The sequence below is a fragment of the Pygocentrus nattereri genome, chromosome 20 (assembly GCF_015220715.1).
Source record: "Pygocentrus nattereri isolate fPygNat1 chromosome 20, fPygNat1.pri, whole genome shotgun sequence".
NCBI lineage: Eukaryota > Metazoa > Chordata > Actinopteri > Characiformes > Serrasalmidae > Pygocentrus > Pygocentrus nattereri.
The window spans coordinates 20,657,533-20,680,236 of NC_051230.1; the positions used below are offsets into that span (position 1 = coordinate 20,657,533).

The window sequence follows — 22,704 nt, forward strand, 5'->3', positions numbered from 1 at the left end:
TCTCAAAATATTGTCTAAACTAAATCACCGCATATGTTGGACATGATCCTTACAGTATGAACAGGAGCGTTTTTATTACCTGAGTTTGAAAGACCTTATATTTACTGACTCAATAACAGGCGAGTCTTAATTCAGTTGAAAAATCACTTCTCTTCATACAGCAAGGATCACGTCCAGCACATGGTGTGATTTTTCTGTTTGGACCTTGTCCTCCAGATATCCTTCTGCTCTAGAAAACAAAAGGAAAGCATTGGCTTCCTGTTCTGATTTTCCTGTCCCAAGTTAAATGGTGCAGCAGTTACTATTGTAACGCCTGATTTAAGATGGAACGGGAAAACTCGGCCTGATTTAAGTGTTAGTGGTTTTGCTTGCAGTTATTGTTTTAATAACCGGTGTACAGCCACAGGTAAACTGCAAAATATCATACTCCGCTCCTCCTGACAGCAGATGAAGGTTTGCAAGCCATTTTGCCTGCAATTTTCGGTCACTTTCTTGCAATTGTCCCCCTTTTGAACATCCACTTTTGGTACTCGATCTTGATTTTAATGTTAACATTGGCTCATTCAGTGTCATATAAGCTGTCCAAATAGTGTGCATATGAATATGTTACTTGTATTGTCTTTTTTTTGTTGCTGTTTATTGATCATATAAACAGATTTACAGGTTCAGACAATTATTAATTAAATATAATCATAAATGTGCTGTTGCAAATTGATCCTATGATCTCCATTAAAAAATTCTCAAGCAATTTGTCATTATTATACCAGGCAGGGTTCTTGTTTATCAATTTCAGCTACACACAGACAGATGGCGCTGTGTGTTAGAGGGGAGGATGGACAGAATGTGTTGGGGCACACAGCAGGTGGTCAGCTGGTTAATAGTGTCTTACTCTGTTAATGGGTCAGATGGCCTAACACAGCTGTCTCATGACTGCTCCAAAACAGCTTTCTCTTCTCTCGTCTGTTTGAGGCTGTGAAATGTGTTCAGCTTCTCAAGCCTTTACACTCCCACTTTTGCTTTACTTCTCGATGATTTCCAGTTTGTTTGAAACATGTCCGGATGTAAAGTTTGACCCTGCTAATTTACATATTTTATCGATTTTCTAAAGGACAATAAGTACACAACCTCTACAGTGAATACACAACTGGATAGTTCAGTGTACAGTTTCTATTTACTGCAGGATTTAACACACTGGAAGAAAAGAAAACATAAAATGTGGCCTGTGCAAATGTTACAGAACGTTTAACATTTTCTTTCTAATTTTAACTCCGTTCTCAATCAAGTTGTAGAGAAATACCATAAGAATAGGGTCATTTTATAATGCATCTCCAACAAAATAGTTTTATATTATTGAAAAGACTGATTCCAAACTTTTGAATGGTTGTATATCTGTGTGCACACTTTACATACTGGAAATGGAAATTAGTAAATTAATTCTGTTATCAAATATTTGTGCAAGTAAATGCACTTGCAAGTAATTTTGTATTTAAGTGCATATATTCAGAGCTAATTATCAGCTACATATCTATTCATTCTGTCTCTCTCTCCTTCTCATACTTTCTCACCCTTCTTCTCTCATGTTCTGCAGTATCAGGCCATGCAGCAGAGCCTCCAGATGCAGCAGCAGCAGCAGCATATGCTCCACCAACAGATGCTGATGCAGCAGTCCATGTATCACCCACACCAGCAGCAGCAGCACTACGCAGCCCTGGTGAGCACTCAGACAACAGCAGTTGACCCAGTCAGCCATGAAAGGCAGTGCTCCGGTGCCAGCCGCCTAGCCTTTCATTTACTCTCTTAAAGGGAACATTCACCAGTCGGGTTGCGGTAAACACATACCTGTTATCAAAGTATATGGAAACAATAATATTTATTTATTATTTAAAATAATAGCTGCGATCTTAATTCTAACAAAGTGAAATAGTAGTGAAATGTAAGTTGTCTGCTTCATACTGCCACATCTTTGAATCTTAAAGTTTTGTTGTAGATAAATTCAATTTAAAGACCTATGCTTTTGGGCACTGTCTGGGCCAGAATAAAAGCAGCATGCCTTGGGTCGAGTCACCAATATGTGGGGAGTTGTACAACTCGCTTAAGAAAAGTCCAATTGGATTGCACCACTCTGCCTCCATTACTAATTTGGCCACTTGCACGCTCTGCAAAGGCTCTTCGTGCCAAACGGTTTTCGAGTCCAAGTTGATGCCAGTCGGTCGCATCCGTCCGTAATTTCTCCGAAATGTATTTACGCTAAACATGGAAGTGCCGATAACCGACTTCTTCTAAATACATAATGTTAAGGCGGTGCAATTTTTAGCTCATTTTCCACCGAATGGTTACCATCTGTTTAATTTCAGATGCAATCTGCTCCATGTGAAGCCAACAGGGGATTGAAGGGGGGGGGGGTGAAATCGACCAATTCTCTGTGTTAAATTGTAACATATGAAGCAATTACACTGTAGGGAAATGCGAGGGGCTTTGTGTCACACTCCCACTGTCTCTCTGTCCTCAGTGGTCACGTTGGGTTGAAAAGGGTGTATTCTGGTGTTGTTGTTTTTTTCCTTCCCTTAGAGAAAGTGCATTCGTATGAGAGTATTTGTATAAAAGTCAAAGTTCACATGTTTTTGTTTTTTTTTTTAATTTGAGGAATATGTTCTTTTTAATTTGAGGAATATGTTCTTATGAATTCTGTTTGCTGTTTCAATAGTCTTTCCTCTGAAGAAAGGCTGTATGTGACACCGTGTGTGTGTGTGTGTGTGTGTGTGTGTGTGTGTGTGTGTGTGTGTGTGTGTGTGTGTGTGTGTGTGTGTGTGTGTGTGTGCGATTATACATTTCCAGTTTCAAAATGTCCTGACATTATCAGAAAACCAGGGGAAAAAAAACTAAAAACTACCTACACTGTCCAAAACAAAAATGCCCCTGACTTTGTAAAGGTCATTAGTACAAAAGTTCTGTGTTTCATGTTTTAAACTGGAAGCAGAAGCATTTCCGTTTGGTTACTAAGGTTGAGGTTAGGGTTGGCTTAGAAAATGATTACATACTAATAATAATTACGTAATATAGAGCACTGCAAAAGTCTTTGGCCCCTAAGCAAATTGTTTAAAACTATTTATCTCAGCAGTAAGTGTCTTTCTAGTAGGACTTTACATAATACTGGAATAAATTAAAGTGACATAAATGCAGTAAAATTGCAACAATAACTTTATTTGTAATGAATGTAGTTGATATCTTCTGGGCTATTTTGAAGAAAAAAAGTTTGATTTCTGCTTCTTTTCAGTACCCCTAGCAACTCCTTCATACTACTATATAAGGGAACATATATGTAAACACATCGTATAAAAATAAATCGTGTGTATGCAAGAGAGAGAAAGATGTCCTCGGTAGGTGACCGAAATCCCCCAGACATCTTCTTGTCATTCCAGTCTAATATGTCCATAGACACCCAAGTCACTGTGCTTTTGTTCTGCAGATGCACCAGTACCAGCAAGCCTTTGCTGCCCAACAGCAGCAGTGTGCTCCCTACATTGCTCCACTGGAGTTCCAGGGCTCTCTAGGCTCATATAATTCTGCTGGAGCCTCCCCTGTGGATCCTCCATTCACCAACACCAGGTAGTCACCTCCATCGACTTACCACCAACATTATTACCAAACAAAGAGATGCCTGAATGTAAGAAAAATAAAAGTAATGAACCAGGTGTTTAAGCTTGTCTGTTTCCACCCTTGTCGATTACAGATCAGCCGTGCCTAGTTCAGAGGTGATTAGCCCCACTCTTCAGCCTGTCAGTAACCCTCCTGACATGTCTCGCTGGAATCCTTTTGGAGAGGACAACTTCTCCAAACTCACAGAAGAGGAGTTACTGGACAGAGAGTTTGACCTCTTACGAGCAAGCAAGTGTTGCAAGCTTCTTTTTGTCTTACTGCTCTATGTATCTTGCTTCTGGTATGATTAAAAATAGATTTACACAATACATAGTTGCTTCTTTAGTTTTGCAATGGAGTTCTGAAGCTATTATAGCTGGAAAGCAATAAAAGCGCACACCGTGTCAATTAACGTCATTCTAACTGAATGCCTACATCACATACTTGCCTCAAGTGATCTCACATAGACTTGCTTGTTGTATGAGGCTTCTGACACTGTATGATGTACAGTTCTAGACAAAATATTATCTTGAAGCATAGATGTTGTCCATAGTCTATTAATATTTATCAGTTTGCACAAGGCTGATTGGTGTGGTATATGCTTCCATTACTTGTCAGCTACATTAGCTTTGTACCTGTAGTGCAAAACTAACAAAGCAAACTTTGGATGCTAGACATATTGGCTATTCCACTACATTTGAAATAATTAGTAGTAGTAGTAGTAGTAGTAGTAGTAGTAGTAGTAGTAGTAGTAGTAGTAGTAGTAGTAGTAGTAGTAGTAGTAGTAGTAGTAGTAAAACTAATAAGGAGAAATTTTTGAAAAATCCCTGTCTGGCACATGTTTTTGCTCAAGTGTTTCTCCAGTTTTTAGAATTTACTTGGTTAAGTGATATATTCATTTTAGTCATATATTTTCCTTTACACATCATTAAAGTGCAAAAGCCTCCAACCAAGGTTAAATAACTTGATTTCATGCAGTGCTACGAAAGAACTGTTTCTCTCCCTCTCCAGCAGAGGGCATCTGTGCCTCACAGCACCGTCGCAGTAATGCCTCTCTCTTCTCTCTCAGAGCAACCAGTGGAGAGAGCGGTCAGCATGGAGGCCAGTGGTGTGGAGCGGCAGCAGCCTCTGGTCCCCGAGGATCCCTTCGGCTCTGTGCCCTTTGTGGCCAGTGCAGGCAAGTTCTAGCAGCCGGCTACTCCCCAACCCACAACGAAAAGACCCTGTCCACTGAGTTCCCTGTTACTATCCCCTCATGCTCATGTGCTGTCTCCCCCTCAATTCCAACCTCTGCATCTTCCGTCCTCTGGATGTGCCACTTGACACCAACATTCACTTCTGGATCTGGGAGTGTGCCACTATTGGAAGACTTATAAGTACACAGTTAGAAATCTGTGTTGAGCATAAGTATATTGACGGTATGAATTATTTAAGGAAGATACATATTTGATATATATTTAGAGCAGGAAACGCATACTAGGGGCCATTAGATCAGGCTTATAGTAAAATGCTACATAGCAATAAGAACAGCCTCCACAAACTGCACAAATATATATATAATACTAATAATAGATTTTTTTTTTTTTTTTTGGAATATAGTGAATTATGAGGCATACGCATACCACTAAGGTTTGTAGTATTTCAGTTTCTTCTTTCTTTTGTATTTTATTTTTGCCTAAAAGGACCTTGGAGTTGACATGCTCTTTGTTATACTGAAGCCCATATGCAGTAATCCCATATAAACTTAGGGCTTTTTTGTGCCTCTATGCTTTATATTCTAGTTTGTCTTTTTAACCTTGGTTGGAGGCTTTTGCACTTTAATGTAGTAGGAAGACAACTTCATTTGTAAGCCTTTGTCCATTAAGAGAAGTAATGAAAGTGGCTGCAGACATTTCTCAAATTATGTAGAGAGCACTAGTTAGGAACTTTGGCTTTCAGTTAAGTTAATGTAATTTTAAAGCCAGAAAGTTGAAAAAGGATGGAAACTATAAATGTTTCAGCCAAGAGTTTTTACATGAAAGAAAACGATCAACCAAAATTCTTACACTTCATTAATGTGAAAGAGATGCTAATAAAATGTCCTTATTCTTTTTGACATTTACATCGTAAATAGCATCAGTTTGGCATGAAAGAATAGTCCTGATTCTTGAGCAGACTGATTTTCCCTTTTACCAGAGGCTACATACTTTTGTCTTAATTAGCTTTTTTTTCTTTTTGATAGTTCATGCTAATAATTGTGGCGAAAGCCAGGATTTCTCAGGTACACACTCATGGATCTTGCTTAATGAAACACTTGCAGAGCTCTTCATTGCCACTGTGTTTACTCGTCTTAGAAACATGCCAATTTCTCATGGAGTTAATCACAAGTTTCTATCCAGTGTTAAAATTGGCGTTGGTTCCCTCATTGAGCCATTTCCACTCTTTTTTTTTTTTTTTTTTTTTTTCCCTTCTTATTTTTTATTTATTTATTTTTTTTAACTGTGAAGATACTTTAAGTTGCCAATTTTGGGACGTTGGCAGGTTCATTAAGTGAGGGTGAGTTTAGACACATAATCGGAGCACTGTTGGATCTGCAAAAGGAACTAAATGTGCATGGTCCTCATTTTCCTGTGGGCTTCTCCCCCCACCTCTTGAAATGTGATGCTTTGCTATGTAGCCTATGTTAGTGCACATTTACTTTTTCTTGTTCACTTGTTAGTTTATGCCATAGAACCAGGCTGTGTCTGAGAATGCATGGACCTTCATTTGTTAAAAAAAAAACATATCACTTTTATGCTATATTACTTTGCTGCCATTTTGTTCATCTAAGCAGCAAATAGTTGAACCTTATGCACATACGTCTCATCAATGAACATATATGCAGGGCTAGTTTTCTGTGCACAGATTGACCCTCATCTTGAGTTTAAAGATACTAGGGTTTCTTAATTGTAAACCCATTTTTGACTTCAAGCTGTGTGTGGATAACAGGCTACCTGTTGTTTGTACTAGAAAGAGTTTACATGGGTGCTCAACATAACTTGTTTACTAAGACTTTCTTTTGCCAAAGGTAAGTTGACCATAATGTTTGTTTAGTCCACATGCTGGATTCCTAATTTTTTTACTCATTCATCTCATCACCACTTCAGTTCTGACTAAAATCAGAACATCCTTTATACTTATTTATATAAATTCTAACTTTTAATTGCAATCATTTTGTTTTGGATAAAGACAGCCATTCTCAGAGACATCTTGGTTGAGTGGGGTATTTATGGAAATATTTCTGAATCTAAAGAGTAAAAATCCTGACTGAGCCATATTCTACATTACAAATGTGCATGCATATAAGAACAAAAAGGGTACATTGCCATATGGACTGGAGTTTTAGTTTAGATTTCCTTTGTAAAAGTTCTTGGTACAGTCACAGAAAGCTGCATTTTTGTTCATTAATTTCTTTCATCCAACCCTCATCTTAAAGCTGTTGCTATCTTCATTATTCTAATATATTCATTGTTCTACTGTTGTCATCTTGGTTAATTGTAGCCACTCAGCTGTAGTTATCAAATCTGATTTTGATATGGCTGGCCATGTTCAACCAACAGTTATTATGCAGCGTAGACAGGTCTCAGTCTTGACACCATAACGAAGTGATTTGAATCGGTTTATGATGCAGAGTGGCTATAACTAACTAGGGTCCTAAAACCTAGCGTAACAATCACTGTACGATGGTAGAGCATCACTTCAAAACGCCAACTCTACAATGTTAGGTTTAATGTGCTGTGATGCCTCTTAGGCTAAATAGAGACTAAAGTATTTTAGTACAATGCGGTAGCTTGATCATTCTTCAGTAACCAACTTTTTCATATATTTATACATAACCATTAGTTGAATAAGTTGTTCATAATGTTCTGTTCTCTTGAGACAGAAATGTAAATGCTCATGTATCATAATGTGTAACTGAATGTTTCTTCATAAACTGATAATGATAAATAAAAATTGTATTCAAAAGCAATATATATTTTTGTTGATTTTGTTATAGAAGCATGTAATTGAGTTATGACTGTTTCTCATTCTATTTGATTGTCTTCACCCCCCCCGCCCCCCGGGTTACTGAGGTTCCAGTGCCTTTAGGTGCAATATTTATACCACATAAGCAAGATGTTCTTAAATAAGCATGGCTGTCTTTATCTCCTTCACAAATGAAATGAAAACGTAATGCATCTGATGATTTTGAGTACATCATTAGTTGTAGTTGTAGAACTCTGAAACTAGGAAGCATAGCCAAGAGATTATTACAAGATTCACATCTACTGAATTTTACATACTTAAATAAATTTGATTGAAAAAAGAATTTTTTAAATGTAAATTTTAAAAGCCCAGTTACTGCAGAATGTTTTATCCTAAAAACAGTAAACATATGTTGCATTATTAAGCATGAATAACAGTCATGTTTATTGCTGTATGTTTTGTGTCCTGCATCTGTAATCCCATTGTCCAAGCTTGATTAAACAAGTAATCTTAGAAAGCATGCTGGATACCCAAACAATACAACCATATACCTTCTTTGTCATATTAAAAAGAAAAAAGATATATGTCTGATAAAGAAACCCTTTTTAACACAAAGGGCACCAAAATCATGTCAGATGCATGTCAGCTATTTGGACCCAAATTTTCCGGAGATAATGTGGACGAAATTATGCTGTTTTTGTTGCGTACCATAGCAGCATAGTGGGAGATCATAATTAATTTTCATATAACATGAGCATGGACAGCACAGCCAGTTGAGCATCTGTTGACCTAGGATAAGGGGTCTTGTGTAATCCACTGTGTGGACATGTGGCTGCAGCAGCACCCTGACATAGCCGCTGTGTTCAAGTGTTACAGGAGGCCTATATTTCCACATGGTCTGGGGGCTTAATCATTATATGTTATTGCCACTTTTACAAGGGTTGTCATCAAAACGCAGGCAGCCATAGAAAATAACATCGCCCAGTAAATTTCCAAGTTTAGATCTTATATGATTAAAGTTGTTCTGTTGTGCTGCCCTTGAGGTAGCTGTATTCTAAAAGCTACACATTATTAGATGGGCTGTAATCTTTCTAGTACAAGCTAAAAAGATACTGCCTTTGATTTCTTCTACCCTGCCTTCATGCGAACTGTTTCGATTTTAACCCCCCGCCGACGCTCCTGCTCCCGATTACTTTTCTCTTTACCCCCCCTCGAGCTCTCCCCAGCCCGCCTTTTATAAACTTACTTATACATAACACAGTGTTTGGCTAACCCTTTGTCTAGTCTTGCCAGTTTGGAGGGTTTAGATGGTAACAGATTTGCAGCTCTGACTGCGCAGCATGGGGTATGGCTTCAACCAGCTATACTGAGGATTAGAAATGAGGGGGGAAAAGTTAGTATATAATAGCTCAGTAATTATTTATATATGTTGATAAAGATGAAAGACAGTTTTTCAGTTTGCTTCGTTCTTAATTGCCATGCAGTAGTATATTTAAATGGCAGTACATTTAGTGTGCAACAATTAAAATTTTATATTTATAAACTTGTTAGGAATGAACAGTTTTGGAAACAGCCTTCCATTTTCATCAAAAAGAGCTTTTCTTGGAGCTAAAAGAATCTTATTTGTGAACTAAGTCTTTAGGACCTCTCTGGGTCAAGTCAGGACAGGCTTTACTAGAAAAGAGCAGCTTTTTGACCATATGAGTTCTATAATTCTGTCATTATGACTTCTGTTTCAGTAGTTCAGTCTGTTAGGTTTATCTATAAAATGCAAGATGTCATCAAGGTTGGACACTCCAATAATCCAGCATCATTATACAACACAGAACAAAGCAGTAATTATGTTCTCTGTCTAAAGAACGCCCCCCTTTCACTGCCTTTTCGTTTATCCTTAAATTATCCTTAAACCCTTTCCCATATTAAGACACAGCCCATCTGTACAGATCCTTTTCTAGAAACCACTGTGTTTTGAAGGGTAAAATGCTGTATTTCAATTAAAATAAATTCAAATAGGGTATTAAAAGGACTGTAGTATTAATTCACTCATCCTTAAGAACGTTATGCTGGGTGGTGTGCATATACGCATCACTATGCTCTTCATGCATCTCCGAACATGATTTTAACCTCTGTGTCTTTTTCTATCAGGATCTGCTGTGCACACAACAGAGCAACCAAATATAGAGTCGGTTGTTGTTGCTGCTGGACAAGGTGCTTTGGAGGAGTCTGTCCAACTATCTGCCAAGGAACAGAAGCCTACAAAAAAGAGCAGCTCCTCTGGCCTACTGCCTCATAAAGCAGGGGAGGAATCGGACAGTGACTTTGAGTCTGACCCTCCCTCGCCCAAAAGCAGTGAAGATGATGAGGTAGAGGAGGATGAAGGCCTCAATAGTGAGCATGAAGACACTGAGCCAGAGAACCTGGGCCAGAGGCCTCTGCTCATGGACTCTGAGGAAGAGGTTGAGGAAGAGGAGGACAAACATAGCTCGGACTCAGACTGTGACCAGAGAAAAGTAAAAGCCTGCGCAGGGAGACCGCTAGATGAAAAAAATTCAGCATTTGCAAAGGGAAGTGCTAGAGGTGAATCTGGAACCAGTTTGATCACCCCTCCTGATTCACCCAGCACTGCCATGCCTAGCGCAAGCAAAGTGGACGTATTTGGCGCTGTGCCATTCATTGGCAGTGGTCAGCCTGGAGAGTCACCACCAGAATGTGTAGATGTTTTTGCCAAAGCCCCTTTTAGGCAGGCGAGCCAGGAAAACACCATGGAGGAGTTTGATGTTTTCACCAAAGCTCCCTTCAACAGGAACCTCTCCAAGTCCAGCAGGAGTGGTGACGCTACCAGCGGCCAGACACCACCCGTCTCCCCGGCCAGTGTAGATGTGTTTGGCTTCTCGCCCTTCCAGCCCAGCCACGTGGAACCGACCTCCAGAAGCCAGGAAGACATCTTTGGCCATGTGCCTTTTGAAGAGGCACAAAGCCCCCAGCAGCAGAAGCTGAAGCAGCGCAGCCTCCAGAAGCTTTCCTCACGGCAAAGACGCACAAAGCAGGAGGCCAGTGGTGGTAATGGAAAGCGGCACCATGGCACCCCAACTAGTGGTAGGAAGAGCAACAAGCCCAGCTTCCGTACCCCTGAGCGGGTACGACGGCACAAGAAGGTGGGTAGAAGAGATTCGCAGAGTAGCAATGAGTTTCTCAGTGCCTCTAAAGAGAACATCAGCATCTCAATGGGAGAAGTTAAAGAGAAGGGAACGGCTTTACCTTCTGAAGAGGCCTTGCTGGACCCCTTTGGCGCCAAGCCTTTCCATCCGCAAGACGGCATTCGGCATGGTCAGCACCCGGGCTTGGGAGACAACAAAAGTGACAACACGGCCAATGGCAGATCCCGGACTGGCTCCCTACATGCCACGTTTGATGGGAACAAAATGGATGACTTTGGGGCTGTGCCCTTCACTGAACTGGTGGTCCATGGCGGGTCTCAGCAGACCCCTCAAATGGATCTTGACCCCTTTGGAGCTGCACCTTTCCCCTCAAAGCAGTGAATGTCTCGTCTTCCGGCACACACAGAGTGCACTTGCACAAATGTTGCTGCTTTATGCAAAGTCAAAGCGACCTTTTGAAATTTACCAGATGGCAGCTTTGTGGTGTGGTCTCAGTGTGTGTCCAAACAGATCATGGGCCTTTGAGTTAGTTGAAAAACAACTTTTACAGCTTTTAAACTATTTTAATACCTAACTTGACTTCAGAGTAACTTGTTTTTTCCTGAACTTGACTTGAACCTGTGTATGGATGTTTTTTAAGACTTTTTATGCATTACCTTTAGTCTGTACCAGATCGCTGAGAAGCCTTTTATGCTGCATCACAGTGTGCTCTGAGAAAACATTAGCGAAAAGCTGACAATATGCTATCCTTTGTTTTTATTAGATTTAGTACATTGCTAAATCTGGGATCTAAGTGCGTGCTCAATCATGGACTGCCAGGTTGTAAGTGGTCCTCGTGTAGGTTATTGCTTCCTGCATGATCTACAAGATAGGTCAATTTCACACCATATTGCCTTATATGGGTATGCTCCACCCTGCTTTTACTGTACCTCAAATACACAAATGGCTGTTGTGGTGCATTTGTGTCAACAGAATCATTTCAGCATAGGCCTTCTCCATTCTTATTTTGTGTACCATTTTCTATGCATAATTCAACATTAAGTGCATTCAGTTCATAGAGATTTTATTCCTGTGGCTGTTTTTTCCCCCCAAAATACTAACTTGAAAAGGGAGTCACTTAAGATCATGTTTGAGTTGGTATGACCCTTGGAACGTCAAAAACTTTTTGTAAGACTTTTGGTGCTGCAAGACATTTCTCCCAAGCTGGCATAAAACTCATACTAAGCCCTGTAACCAAAACATACATGCAGATGGTGTGTATATAAACTCTTGATAAACCTACAATCATTAACAGCTAGCCCTCATCAAAAAGGGAAAGGACTTAACGAATGTACCACGTTCAGTTTTCAAATGTACAAAATAAGGCATCATAAGGGGAGACTAACAACTGGAAAGCATGAGAAAAGGGTGATTTACACTATATATAATGTTGAGTCTTACAGCACTTGGCACACCATCTTTTGACTAAAGCAACTTTTTTTGAAGCTTCTTTTACCAGCTGAACTTTTAACATTGCAATACTGTCTTTATTCTTTTATTCGTTTGATTTGTTGTGCTTCACTGCTCTCTAACAATGCAATAAACTATTGAATTTCTTTTTTGAATCACTTCTTTGTTTAAATTTTGTTAATGATTTTAAATATATTTTCTTTTCTTTGAGTTCATATCTTTAGAAATTAGTGAGTGAACTAAATGACTGACAGCTTTCAACTTGACAAAATAGGGAACAAAACACTTCTCGAAACAAGAGTTGACACAATATAAAATGATTTTATATAAAGCGGCAGTAGTTACTTGAGATGAACCCAACATGTTGGTCTCAACATTACATTGAAAAATTAAAATATTCAGTGCTATATTCAGGATTAAATAATAGCCACAAAGAGGAAAATGATGTACTTATGCAGAGAATATGAAAGAAAATGTCAATTCTGACATTGCAGTAAATAGGATCTATAAACATAAATGAAGGCAGACAGCACAGTAGTCAGTGTCCATAGCTTATCAAATTATCAAAGACAGAGCAGACCACAATCATTTTTAGTATCAAGTACTTTAGTGCTCCAGTGAAAATGATGTAACAGACATTCTGCATTGCACTTTCATTTACAAAAAAAGACCATTTTGTGCAGACTATGACTTGGACATTATATTGAAAGCAAGGGTTACAAACTACAGAATAACACTAATTACACAAAAAGTTTTAATAGAAAAATGTACACTTCATGGGTGTAGCCTGTTTGTATTCATACAAAAGTCTCTTGTTGCCGTATCAAAATCTTTGGTACATCTGACATAGCAATGAATGAAATCCAAATACCATCATGCAGTCTGCATACAGGAAGCCAAATTTGAAATTAAACTTCTTTAAATGTTACTGTATAACATTTTCATGCTGTGCATATTCCCCCTTCAATCCACCTGGACAAACAAAAATTGGGTGGAGCAGTAAATTAATATACAGTACCTTAAACTAAATGTGAACACCAAAAAAAAAAAAAAGGAGTCAACAGTGATTTATAAAGTCCAAAAGGAGCAAAAAAAAAAATGAACATCATTGCTCAGGGACAATGAGCTGCCATGCAAATCATTATCGCTGTAAATGGCTTTCTAAAGCACTCATGACATGTGGGAACCCAAAGAAGATTCCAATCTTTAAAAGTCCCTCCAGCTTTTAAATAAACAGCAGGAAACCTTTGTGTCACTCCTGCAAGAGTTCCTTACCCCCCACCCCACCCCCAACACCCCAAACACTTATGATGCGCTTTAAAGCATTTCAAATTAAATGACTAGGCACTTCTACAATATTTACAACAACTCTGATAACGGCTAGCAAGAGAATCATTTTTGATGTTGGTAACAATACATTTGGGTTTCACTATGGATTCTGATCAGCCTGCAGAAATCAGCCTGCAGTTATGATTAGTGTTAGCAGTGGACTGAATGTGATACTTACCTGAAATGCACAGCAAGTGAAGGATAATTACTGCGCAAGAAAATCTGCACATTAAATGAGGCTCACTTGTGTGTTACAATGGAAATCATCCTACTGTTCCACTGCCTTTTCAAAGCTGATTCTTCAGGCATACCCAAGAATCCCTATGCATGCATAGCTGAGTCAGGACAGGGGTATGTGTGTCGATAATTAGTGATGAATAGTGCAGACTGATGCCACCAGTAGAACAGGAGCACCACCAGAATGTGCCAGACCTGGTGACTGGAGCCCACGTAGTTCAGCTGACCTTAACGTAAAAAGAACACTGGAGCATTAATTAAGTTGGCTTATGTGTAAAGACACTAAATTCTCCTGTGACCTGTGTAATTTTACCTGGGAAGTAGCGCTCTGGAACCTTGGACACATAAAAGACAAAGGCAGCTGAAGCGAAGAAGTACATTATCAGCACTCTAGGAACAAAGTCCTAAAAAAAAACAAAAACAAAGAAGTGCAAAATGTACATATGTAAAAACAACTAATCTTCAACTGAAAAGGCCCTGAGGTAAAACTCTTCCCTAGGAACTACTGCACAACACAGAAAAAGCTCAAAAGTCCATACAACTGCAATTATATCTAATGACTGAGATATTTTACTTCCAATTTCAATAGACAGCTTTTCTGAGCTAGCGACCACAGTCAGCAGCCACATGGCCAGGAGCAGTCTGTTTCTTAAATGCTAGAGCAACCATTACATGCAGTACAATCTTTTAAGATTATCTTAACACAAAGATGCTTTTGGGAAACTGGGCTGCCTACTTGTTTCTTTCTTTCAATCATTCACTCACTCAATCACTCACACAGTCCATAACGTTTTATAGTAGCACAGCATAGCATTCTACAACCCCAATTCCAATGAAGTTGGGACGTTGTGTAAAGCATAAATAAAAACAGAATGCGATGATTTGCAAATCCTTTTCAACCTATATTCAATTGAATACACTACAAAGACAAGATATTTAATGTTCAAATGGATAAACTTTATTGTTTTTGCAAATACTTGCTCAATTTGAATTTGATGCCTGCAACACGTTTCAAAAAAGTTGGGATAGGGACAAAAGACTGGGAAAGTTGAGGAATGCTCAAAAAACAGCTGTTTGGAACGTTCCTGAAACCACCATGCTGCTGTAATATTTCTGAAGCAGGAGAGCTAAGCTAAAGATCAAACAGCCTGAAGCACAGGCTTACCTGTACGATGGCAGAGCTGAAACCTCCGCTGAGCCAGATCCAGTGGAAGGTAGGAATGAGGCCGTAGCCAGCTACAGAGCAGAAGATGACTGAACGCAGCTTCTGCCAATTCTTGGTCAAGTAATGGGGGTGTATCTGGGCAAAGAACACTCCCAGTGTCATGGCCAGGACAGTGACCAAGTACACCTGCCGCCAGTACTGAAAAGCAGGAAGAAAAAAAATTAAAAATTACATATAGCAAGCTCACATGCCTTCACCCCATACAGGTGACACACAAGTGAGTAAGAGCTGGGAAATCAAATATAAGAGAATATGCAGTAGGTGCAATTTTTTTTTTTAATTCTTTATACTATTTGATTTTAAACTTTTTTATAAAACATTCATCTCATTTAACTCTTCTGAGCTAGTCTGAAGAACAGAGGTTTGGTTCCAGATTTCTCTTCAGCACCCCCTAGTGAACGAACTTCTTTGATCTGTGAGATACCAGCTGATACTGCGGATGACAGCTGAACGTACGCTGCTGTGCTAATGAACAAATGACTCAAGCTGGCAGGGAATGAGGGCCTGCTCACACAGGGAAGTGTTTCTGACACCATAGCAGTTGGACACAAGGTCTCTGATCACTTTAAACATCCTGCCTTGGCAAATTCCTGCCAAAAATTCTCTGTGCAGTTTTTTAATATACACACAATCATAAACACTTCTCTAATACGGGTAGAGAGGCGTTGGAAGCAAAAAAAGTCAACAACTGCGAAACTTAAGTCCATATATGCTGACTTTACTCTGCTGGACAATAGAATTGTAAGGTATAAATGTCATCACTGATTTTGTAAAACCATCTTATAGGCTGTATAAATAGGCTGTAGAGAGATTATTGTCCTACAGTGTTCATTACTTGGTTTAGTTTCAGTGCACTGTGCTATCAAAGCTGTTCAATTTCTCAGCGTGTCTGTGCAGTACTCAGACAACTTTATTTGATATTGTTCATAGATCTGTCTGTAGAGGCTGGATTTCATATAGTGTGGACTGGGCGTTATCATACAGTGTGAGCAAATTAACTGTACATTCCAGAGAACCTTTCTCGGGTCCTCCTTAGGTTGGTATTCTAGGGTTCACTTCCTCTGGTTCAGTGGAATGGTGCCCCATTAAACAGTACAGGACGCTTTGACTATAATAATCTTTGATTTCCAGTTAATCACATACATGTATGTACGTAGGTGTGTGTGTGTGTGTGTGTGTATACATACATACATACATACATACATACATACATACATACACACACACACGTTGTCAATTAATGTTTGTACCAATTTCACCATGACAAACTCCTAGTACATACAAAGCCCATAACGGGATTCTGAATCTGAGTCTGAAAGTGTCCTACACCATTGCCTAAATAAACTTCCTTGTGTGCGGGATGGAAAAAAATGAGTGTGAGAAGAAGTGAGTGAGTGAGTAAGAGAGAGAGAAAGAAAGAAAACAGTCTCTCTTTCTCTTGGGGGACTTGGCTGATTGAGTAGTCACCCAAAAAGCAAAGCTAAACACTTGGCAGGGGGAGAGTGGAGATGGCTCACCCACGTGTGAATGTCATATGGTGGGGAACAGGAGTGACGGAGTGGGTCCACGAACGCGGCCATCTGCTTTGGGCTGGAGCAGATTTCCACCGCATTCTGGGGCACAATAAGCCAGCACTTCCAATATGTGGAGGGGTGGGGGAGGAGGGAGGCAGCGCGCAAAACGACATGGCCAATCGCAGTGGCGCACCGCAAAGAGCAAGTGGGAGTTGGGGGACAAGAGCTAGCCGCCTGCATCGGATGTTCCAGATCCAAGTTTCTCTAAAAGCTCTGCTCGTCGCTTGCTTGAGACAAAGAAGACTCTGTTCTCAGCCAAATATGTTGAGTCAAGCAGTCAAGAGAGAGGATGTTATGCAGCTAGCTTTGTACCAATATTACACTATATGACAAATGCTGAAAGGACATTAACTTATTGTTGTGTGTAGTCTAGCTTTGTGAAAAAGTTAAAAGTTCATTTTACCACCTATAAGCTCTATGGATCATGCACAAGTGTTTTCTGCTGCAAAAGGTGAACTGTTGCACAGGTAGCATATGCCCTCAACAAAAGCAAGACGACCATCTGCTGTTAGACCGCTATGGGACAACGCTCCTCAGGCCAACTAATTAATCTACCCCGTCTGAATCTCACCCCACACACATACACACGCACATGCCACAGGCACGCTGTAAACACTCATCTTTTCATGTCAATCACATGGGACAGTTTACTTCTGCTTGAATTGGAATTTGCCTAGATGCTGGATTTGCAAGTTTCAAGCTCACCCTGAGAGGTGTTCAGTCTGTGCACAGCTGCTGAGTGCAGCTTACTAAACCAATATCGGCTCTTACCGAGACACAAGAAACGTGATGTTATGATGCCCTAAAACGAGTGTACTTGAACCGGTCACTTAATGCAACTCTTACCTGTACTATAATTCTGATAAGATTCAATCACATGCATTTGCACTTGGTAGTCAGACATGGCTCCAGTTTGCTAGACAGAAATCAAATTGTTATGCATCATGTAATATGCAAATCTGTTTGTAATGCAACAACCAGCTGTCTGTGTTGTTCCCTCACTTTTTTCTGTTCAACGCAAAATATGGTTGTTGCCTAGAAAATCATACATTTGCACTAGAAGTCTGCACATGCATGAAATTGAAGTCCCTGCATTCACACTAACACAGACAGATGAATGCAGACACTATTTTACACCACTTTGCTTTGTCACCAAGTGCTTGATCGAAAAAAAATGAACTAAAAAACTTTTCACATACACATTTTTGCTGTAGCCAACACTAACATAACCAATGTGAGGATTTACTCTAACATCAACATTTATTTGTGGCTGGTAGCTGCTGCGAAATCCATGGTAAATATGTTGCTGCTACCACAGCTCAAAATACTATCACTAGGTCCCTGGCAAACAGTATCACCGGCTTTGCTGTACTAGTATATGTACTTGTATGTACTATACCAGTACATGGCACTGCTCTTGGACGAAAACCTTGCTTTTCATTTTTTGGCACAATTTGAAAATGCCTGCTGACATTTTACATTGCGTGTAAATTTCATGAAGAATGGACCAAAGGAAACAGGCCACAATTACTTGGCAAAAAGTCTTGCATTACCATTGCATTTACCTTGCATTACCATGTTCCTGCATTAAAAGTAAAAGAAGGTTTTTTTCTTTTTACCGTAAAGTTATCATTTTGGAAATACAGGATTTTCGTCTGACAATACTAATACATGTGTGTGAGAGACAGAAATACAGAGAGAGAGAAAGTTTAGCAGACATAATCCTTTAAAAACATGTTTTAGAAAGTAAATTTAAGCCAAACCAATTCTCATAATTCATTAAAAAAATCCAATATCTTGTTGGGCCCTGTTAGGCTCCTATCAGGTAGTAGACCTCTATCCCTGATCCTGGAGCTCTGCATTTTTTGTGTTTTACTTGCTCTAAACACACCTGACCAAAGTAATCAGTTAAATAATTTATGTTCCCCTCTACTGAAGTTGGTGTGTTCAAACTGGAAAAACACAAAACTTGCTTAGGAACAAAGGCAAAGTACAAAATAACCAAACTGACTGACACTTGAATTAAGCATTGCACAGGCTGACAAAGTGACAAAGAGCTCATCATTGAAACCCACAATCAAACAGCAGCAGCCCCTTACCCATTTGTAGAACCAGGGGATGGGACAGGAGTAATGAGAACACACGTTTGGGGGCTACTTATTAAGTAAGTTTTGGCATTGGATTGCGGTACGTCCCCCCAAATCCCTGTAGTCTGTGTTATTTTAACCTTCTGAGAACAAGTGAATAACACAAGCAACACAAATCTGCTAGCAAAACACCATCACTGGCTACCAAAATGTTTCTCACTTACAAGGCGTATCCCATATAATTCATTCTCAGAATACGCAACACACAAAAACTTGCTTTTCAGCTATGCTAACTTACTTTACATGTGTAATGACAGACCTGTTGTCAGTGGGAACCCCACTGTCCCTACTTTGAGCTCTGAATACATACATAGCTGATTTGTTTTGAAAGTTTACTGTGTTCCCAAACTAATAAATCCAAATTTCCACAAATATTGAGCCCAATATTTTTCTGTCCCCAGACATTCTGGTTATGAGATCACATCTGGCCCCATGAGACTGTGGCATCGCCTCCCCTAGTATTAGGCTCTCAAAATATATTTACTCTTGAATAATATCTGGATAAAACATGCCTCAGCTCACATTCTGAAGTGGTCTGGAGAACTGGATTTAAATGTTTTGGATGTTTTAAATGTGTCTTGGTCACATTTTCCCCTGCATGTTTATGTGGATAATCCCCCTCCAGACATAAACTTGATAATCAAGACACAAAAAACAAGGTGTAAATGATCTGAAACTAATTTATGCTGGGTGTTACATACGTTATTGCAGTAGAAGGCATAGAACACTCCCAGAAGATAGCATCCTAAGGTTCCAATAGAGATTCCAGCATAGTCCAGGGCCATCCAGCGCCGACTGGTCTTTTCAGAGCGGTGGCAGCAGAACAGGTGATAGCCCACTGAACACAGCATGCACACCTAAGCAAATCAAGACTGGTGAAACACGGGTCTTGAACTGGCATTTACCCTCAATACCATGTTGACATATGAATAAAGAAATTTAACAGGTTAATTTCATGTTTGCAAACAAGCACCCAACCATTTCACTTACTGTCAGTAGGGTTCGCCCACAATTCTATGATTTCTTTAACATAAAATATAAAATCCTTCAGTTACATTAGGTTCAGTCTTTACACGACCCATCTCAGCCACAGTTCCATATTCACCGTCATGCGGTTTTTTCTTTGAATGTTTTGGCATGACATTCAAAGTGTATGTTCTGGGAATTAGCAGAGTCTCTGTGCTACTGCCGTATGCTTGAAAGAGTAACTGCCAAAGTCGGAGGATGCTATTTTCCTCCTTTCTACAACTATGAAAACAGAATGATAGCGCTCTAACAACTACAACCTTTAAATTAGCAGACTTCAAAAATGCAGAATTTGTTGAGCATGTAAAGACAATGTAAACTGCATACTGTGGAAGAGGAATATAAGTAAAAAGGACACACCTGGAAGCAGAAGAGGCCTATAGAGTAAATAACATAGTCCTCCCTGGAGGCTCCAACCATTGGTAACACAGACACCATGTCATACACACCCAATGAGAAGAACAAGAAGAAACCGAGCAGATGGCTCCAAATGTTCACAGTCTCATTGGAAAGGATAAAGAGACTACAGAGAGAACAAGAAAGTAAAAGAAGACAACATTATTTGGTAAAACAATTAGAAACGGCACATCAATATCGATGGGTCTTGGTATCGGGCCATTAACACCAGAAAGTGCAAAATCTAACATCAAAGGGAAAACAATGATTGAGCAAATCTGATCCAACCCTGTAACACATCTAACCTGAAATATCAAACACACTGAAATATAATTTCTCATGGTGGGTTAGTCCAAGTAGGCTACGTTTAGTTGCTCATCTTAAGTGAAGAGCTTCCATTTAAAAATAGCCTGCTTTATGCGTAGCTTCACCAGTTCGGATCAGCATCAGCATCGTCAGCTTTTAGTACTGGTGTTGGAAAAGGAACACTTTCCTAAGGCTACAGAACACATATACAAGCCTTTCACGACAACAAGCAAAGACCTACACTGGTAAAAGCGAACTCCAACAAGCATCAGCTGTCATAACACTTGCTGAGGTTTAATGAAATCAAAATGGACAAAAGCAGCCTATATGATAATTGACACTTGTTGGAATAAGCCTTTATGAAGCCAGATGCTTATGTAGATTTATGTCAGCTGCCATAAAAGGCTTACGTTATTGTCATGTGGCCTTACAGATGCGGCCCTTCAGTAAAGTGTTAGCTCTTAACGTTTGGAAATAGTCTGTCAATTCATTAAAGGCAAAGAAGATGAATTGTTTTTCATTATCTCAGGCAAAACATTACTTTTTCCAAAAAGACATTCCGAACCTGCACAGTGGCACTCACCTTTTAATACACAGTCTAGACGTGAGGTAAGCTCTGTACCCATCCGTAATGTAAGGGTTTTCCCTCAGAAATCCCGGCACCTGCTCATAGGTGTACAGGCGTATGCCTCTGGGAACAAGAACGGGCCAGTACTGATAACTGCCCAGTTCTATGTACTGTGTACTCTTCAGCGCCTTGGCTGAAGGCATGGTGACTTCACTCAGTCTCACTCATACAGCAGGAGCTAGAACACACAGATGTCTCAGGATCAGTCCCAGTTAACGCCATGTATCCCGGTTTGCTAAACAAACTAGCTAGTTAGCTAGCGTTAACCTAGCTGTCTAAGCTTAAGTTGACTTCATATTCGAATATTCCGTTCCACCTTAAATGGGCATCAGTTACCTTCTGGCTTGTGTTATTCAAGTCAGTCACCGTTGGATTTAAGGGGGAAACTTTCTAATAATAAGCTAACATCGCAGCTAGTTAGCTGGACAGCGAACTATTTAAGCTGCTCTGTGAGACGCAGCCGAATACCCGGCGAAAGACATGAATGAGCACACACTCACAGCCCGGTAACCTTAATGACAAAAATGAGCTGAAAACCACTTCACTGCAGTGATCTTAATAGGTTAGCGAGCGAGCTAACCAGCCAACAGGTTCCCAGCCCAGTGAAGACTTTTTAAGCATCGGTAATGCTAAACACGGACTTCGGCACAACAATCTGTTTTTCTTTCAACATACTTTCAAGAAATATATACTTTCAAGACAAGGGAGAGGCTGCGAGAAAACTGTATCCAAATTTTCGGGGTACAAAATAAAAAACGTCATCCAACACTAACCTAGCTAGATTAGCTAGATTAGCTAGATTAGCTACCACGTCTCTTAGTGTTGCTCACTTTAAACTCAGCAGACACACAGCAGCGTTAGCTAGCTAGCAACTGGCTAACCGGCTAGCTACTGGGGCTTCTCTTCTCAGACAGACGTGTCACAGCACGTCCTTTCAGTCGGACCCGCGTTCACTTACCACCGAATCAGCTGATTATTTCTACAAAGCAGTCCATTTGTATATTTCGACGAGTGAATCAACAACAACCGGCCCACTCCTCATCTCGACAGCTCGTCTCAGCTAGCTGAAACCCTGCTGGCCAATTTGCTGCCTGGTGGTGAGTTAGCCTGCGCGGGCTGGACCGGTCAGGGCAGAGCTTCTCAGAGACAGAGGGAATGGGATTTATCGCCGGTCAGGCCGGAGCACAGCACTGTCAGCTGGAGCTGTGTGTAAAACACGGCTGGGTTAAGTATAAAAGCCTGTCTGAGTCTCTTACAGGGGGCCACTCCTGTCAGCTGGTGGACCAAAATGTTTCGTTGTTTTTTCTTCTTCTTAAAAAAAGGCTTAGCTAAAATAATGACTTATTACATTAAAATACCGGCTGAACATCTCGAAATAATGGCATATTTTCGCAAAATATTGACTTAGTATCCCGAAATACACCTCAAAGTATCGGTTTAACATTTTGAGAAGAAATGTTGGGATGCTGTGTCAAATAATGTTGAAGTGTCAATAACGCAGGTAATTATTCGGGATAATAAGAAATTATTTTCATTATTTCCAAACGATTTGAGAAAATAGATCATTCTTACGAGATACTAAGTCAGCATTTTGAGGTAATAAGTATTT

General features: G+C 39.9%; 2 protein-coding genes across 2 annotated transcripts in view; one reads left to right on the forward strand and one right to left on the reverse strand.

The window, feature by feature from the left end:
* The window catches only part of bmp2k (BMP2 inducible kinase), a 43,737-nt gene extending 31,355 nt beyond the window's left edge, over positions 1-12,382 (forward strand). Inside the window, exons 12-16 of the mRNA XM_037531594.1 lie at positions 1,589-1,711; positions 3,467-3,606; positions 3,731-3,885; positions 4,706-4,813; positions 9,766-12,382. Coding sequence (XP_037387491.1) covers positions 1,589-1,711; positions 3,467-3,606; positions 3,731-3,885; positions 4,706-4,813; positions 9,766-11,159 — 1,920 coding nt within the window. The 3' untranslated portion in view covers positions 11,160-12,382. The remainder of the gene's footprint in view (positions 1-1,588; positions 1,712-3,466; positions 3,607-3,730; positions 3,886-4,705; positions 4,814-9,765) is intronic.
* Positions 12,383-12,528: 146 nt separating this feature from the next.
* On the reverse strand, positions 12,529-22,322 carry paqr3a (progestin and adipoQ receptor family member IIIa). Its single transcript, XM_017705132.2, has 7 exons — positions 22,054-22,322; positions 21,051-21,273; positions 20,126-20,288; positions 19,441-19,596; positions 14,959-15,156; positions 14,107-14,197; positions 12,529-14,020 (listed from the first exon to the last, which is right to left on the reverse strand). The coding sequence occupies exons 2-7, from the start codon at positions 21,236-21,238 to the stop codon at positions 13,878-13,880; spliced, it is 939 nt and encodes a 312-aa protein (XP_017560621.1). The 5' UTR covers positions 21,239-21,273; positions 22,054-22,322; the 3' UTR covers positions 12,529-13,877.
* Positions 22,323-22,704: the final 382 nt, after the last annotated feature.

What these genes read in the sequence shown, in the direction of transcription:
- paqr3a (XM_017705132.2), bottom strand. Translation starts at nt 21,238, where the DNA reads ATGCCTTCAGCCAAGGCGCTGAAGAGTACACAGTACATAGAACTGGGC. An exon ending in ATGCCTTCTACTGCAATAAC is followed by an intron (nt 15,157 to 19,440) that starts GTATGTAACACC and finishes CCTGCTTTTCAG; the next exon opens with TACTGGCGGCAGGTGTACTT. An exon ending in TCAGCTCTGCCATCGTACAG is followed by an intron (nt 14,198 to 14,958) that starts GTAAGCCTGTGC and finishes GTTTTTTTTTAG; the next exon opens with GACTTTGTTCCTAGAGTGCT.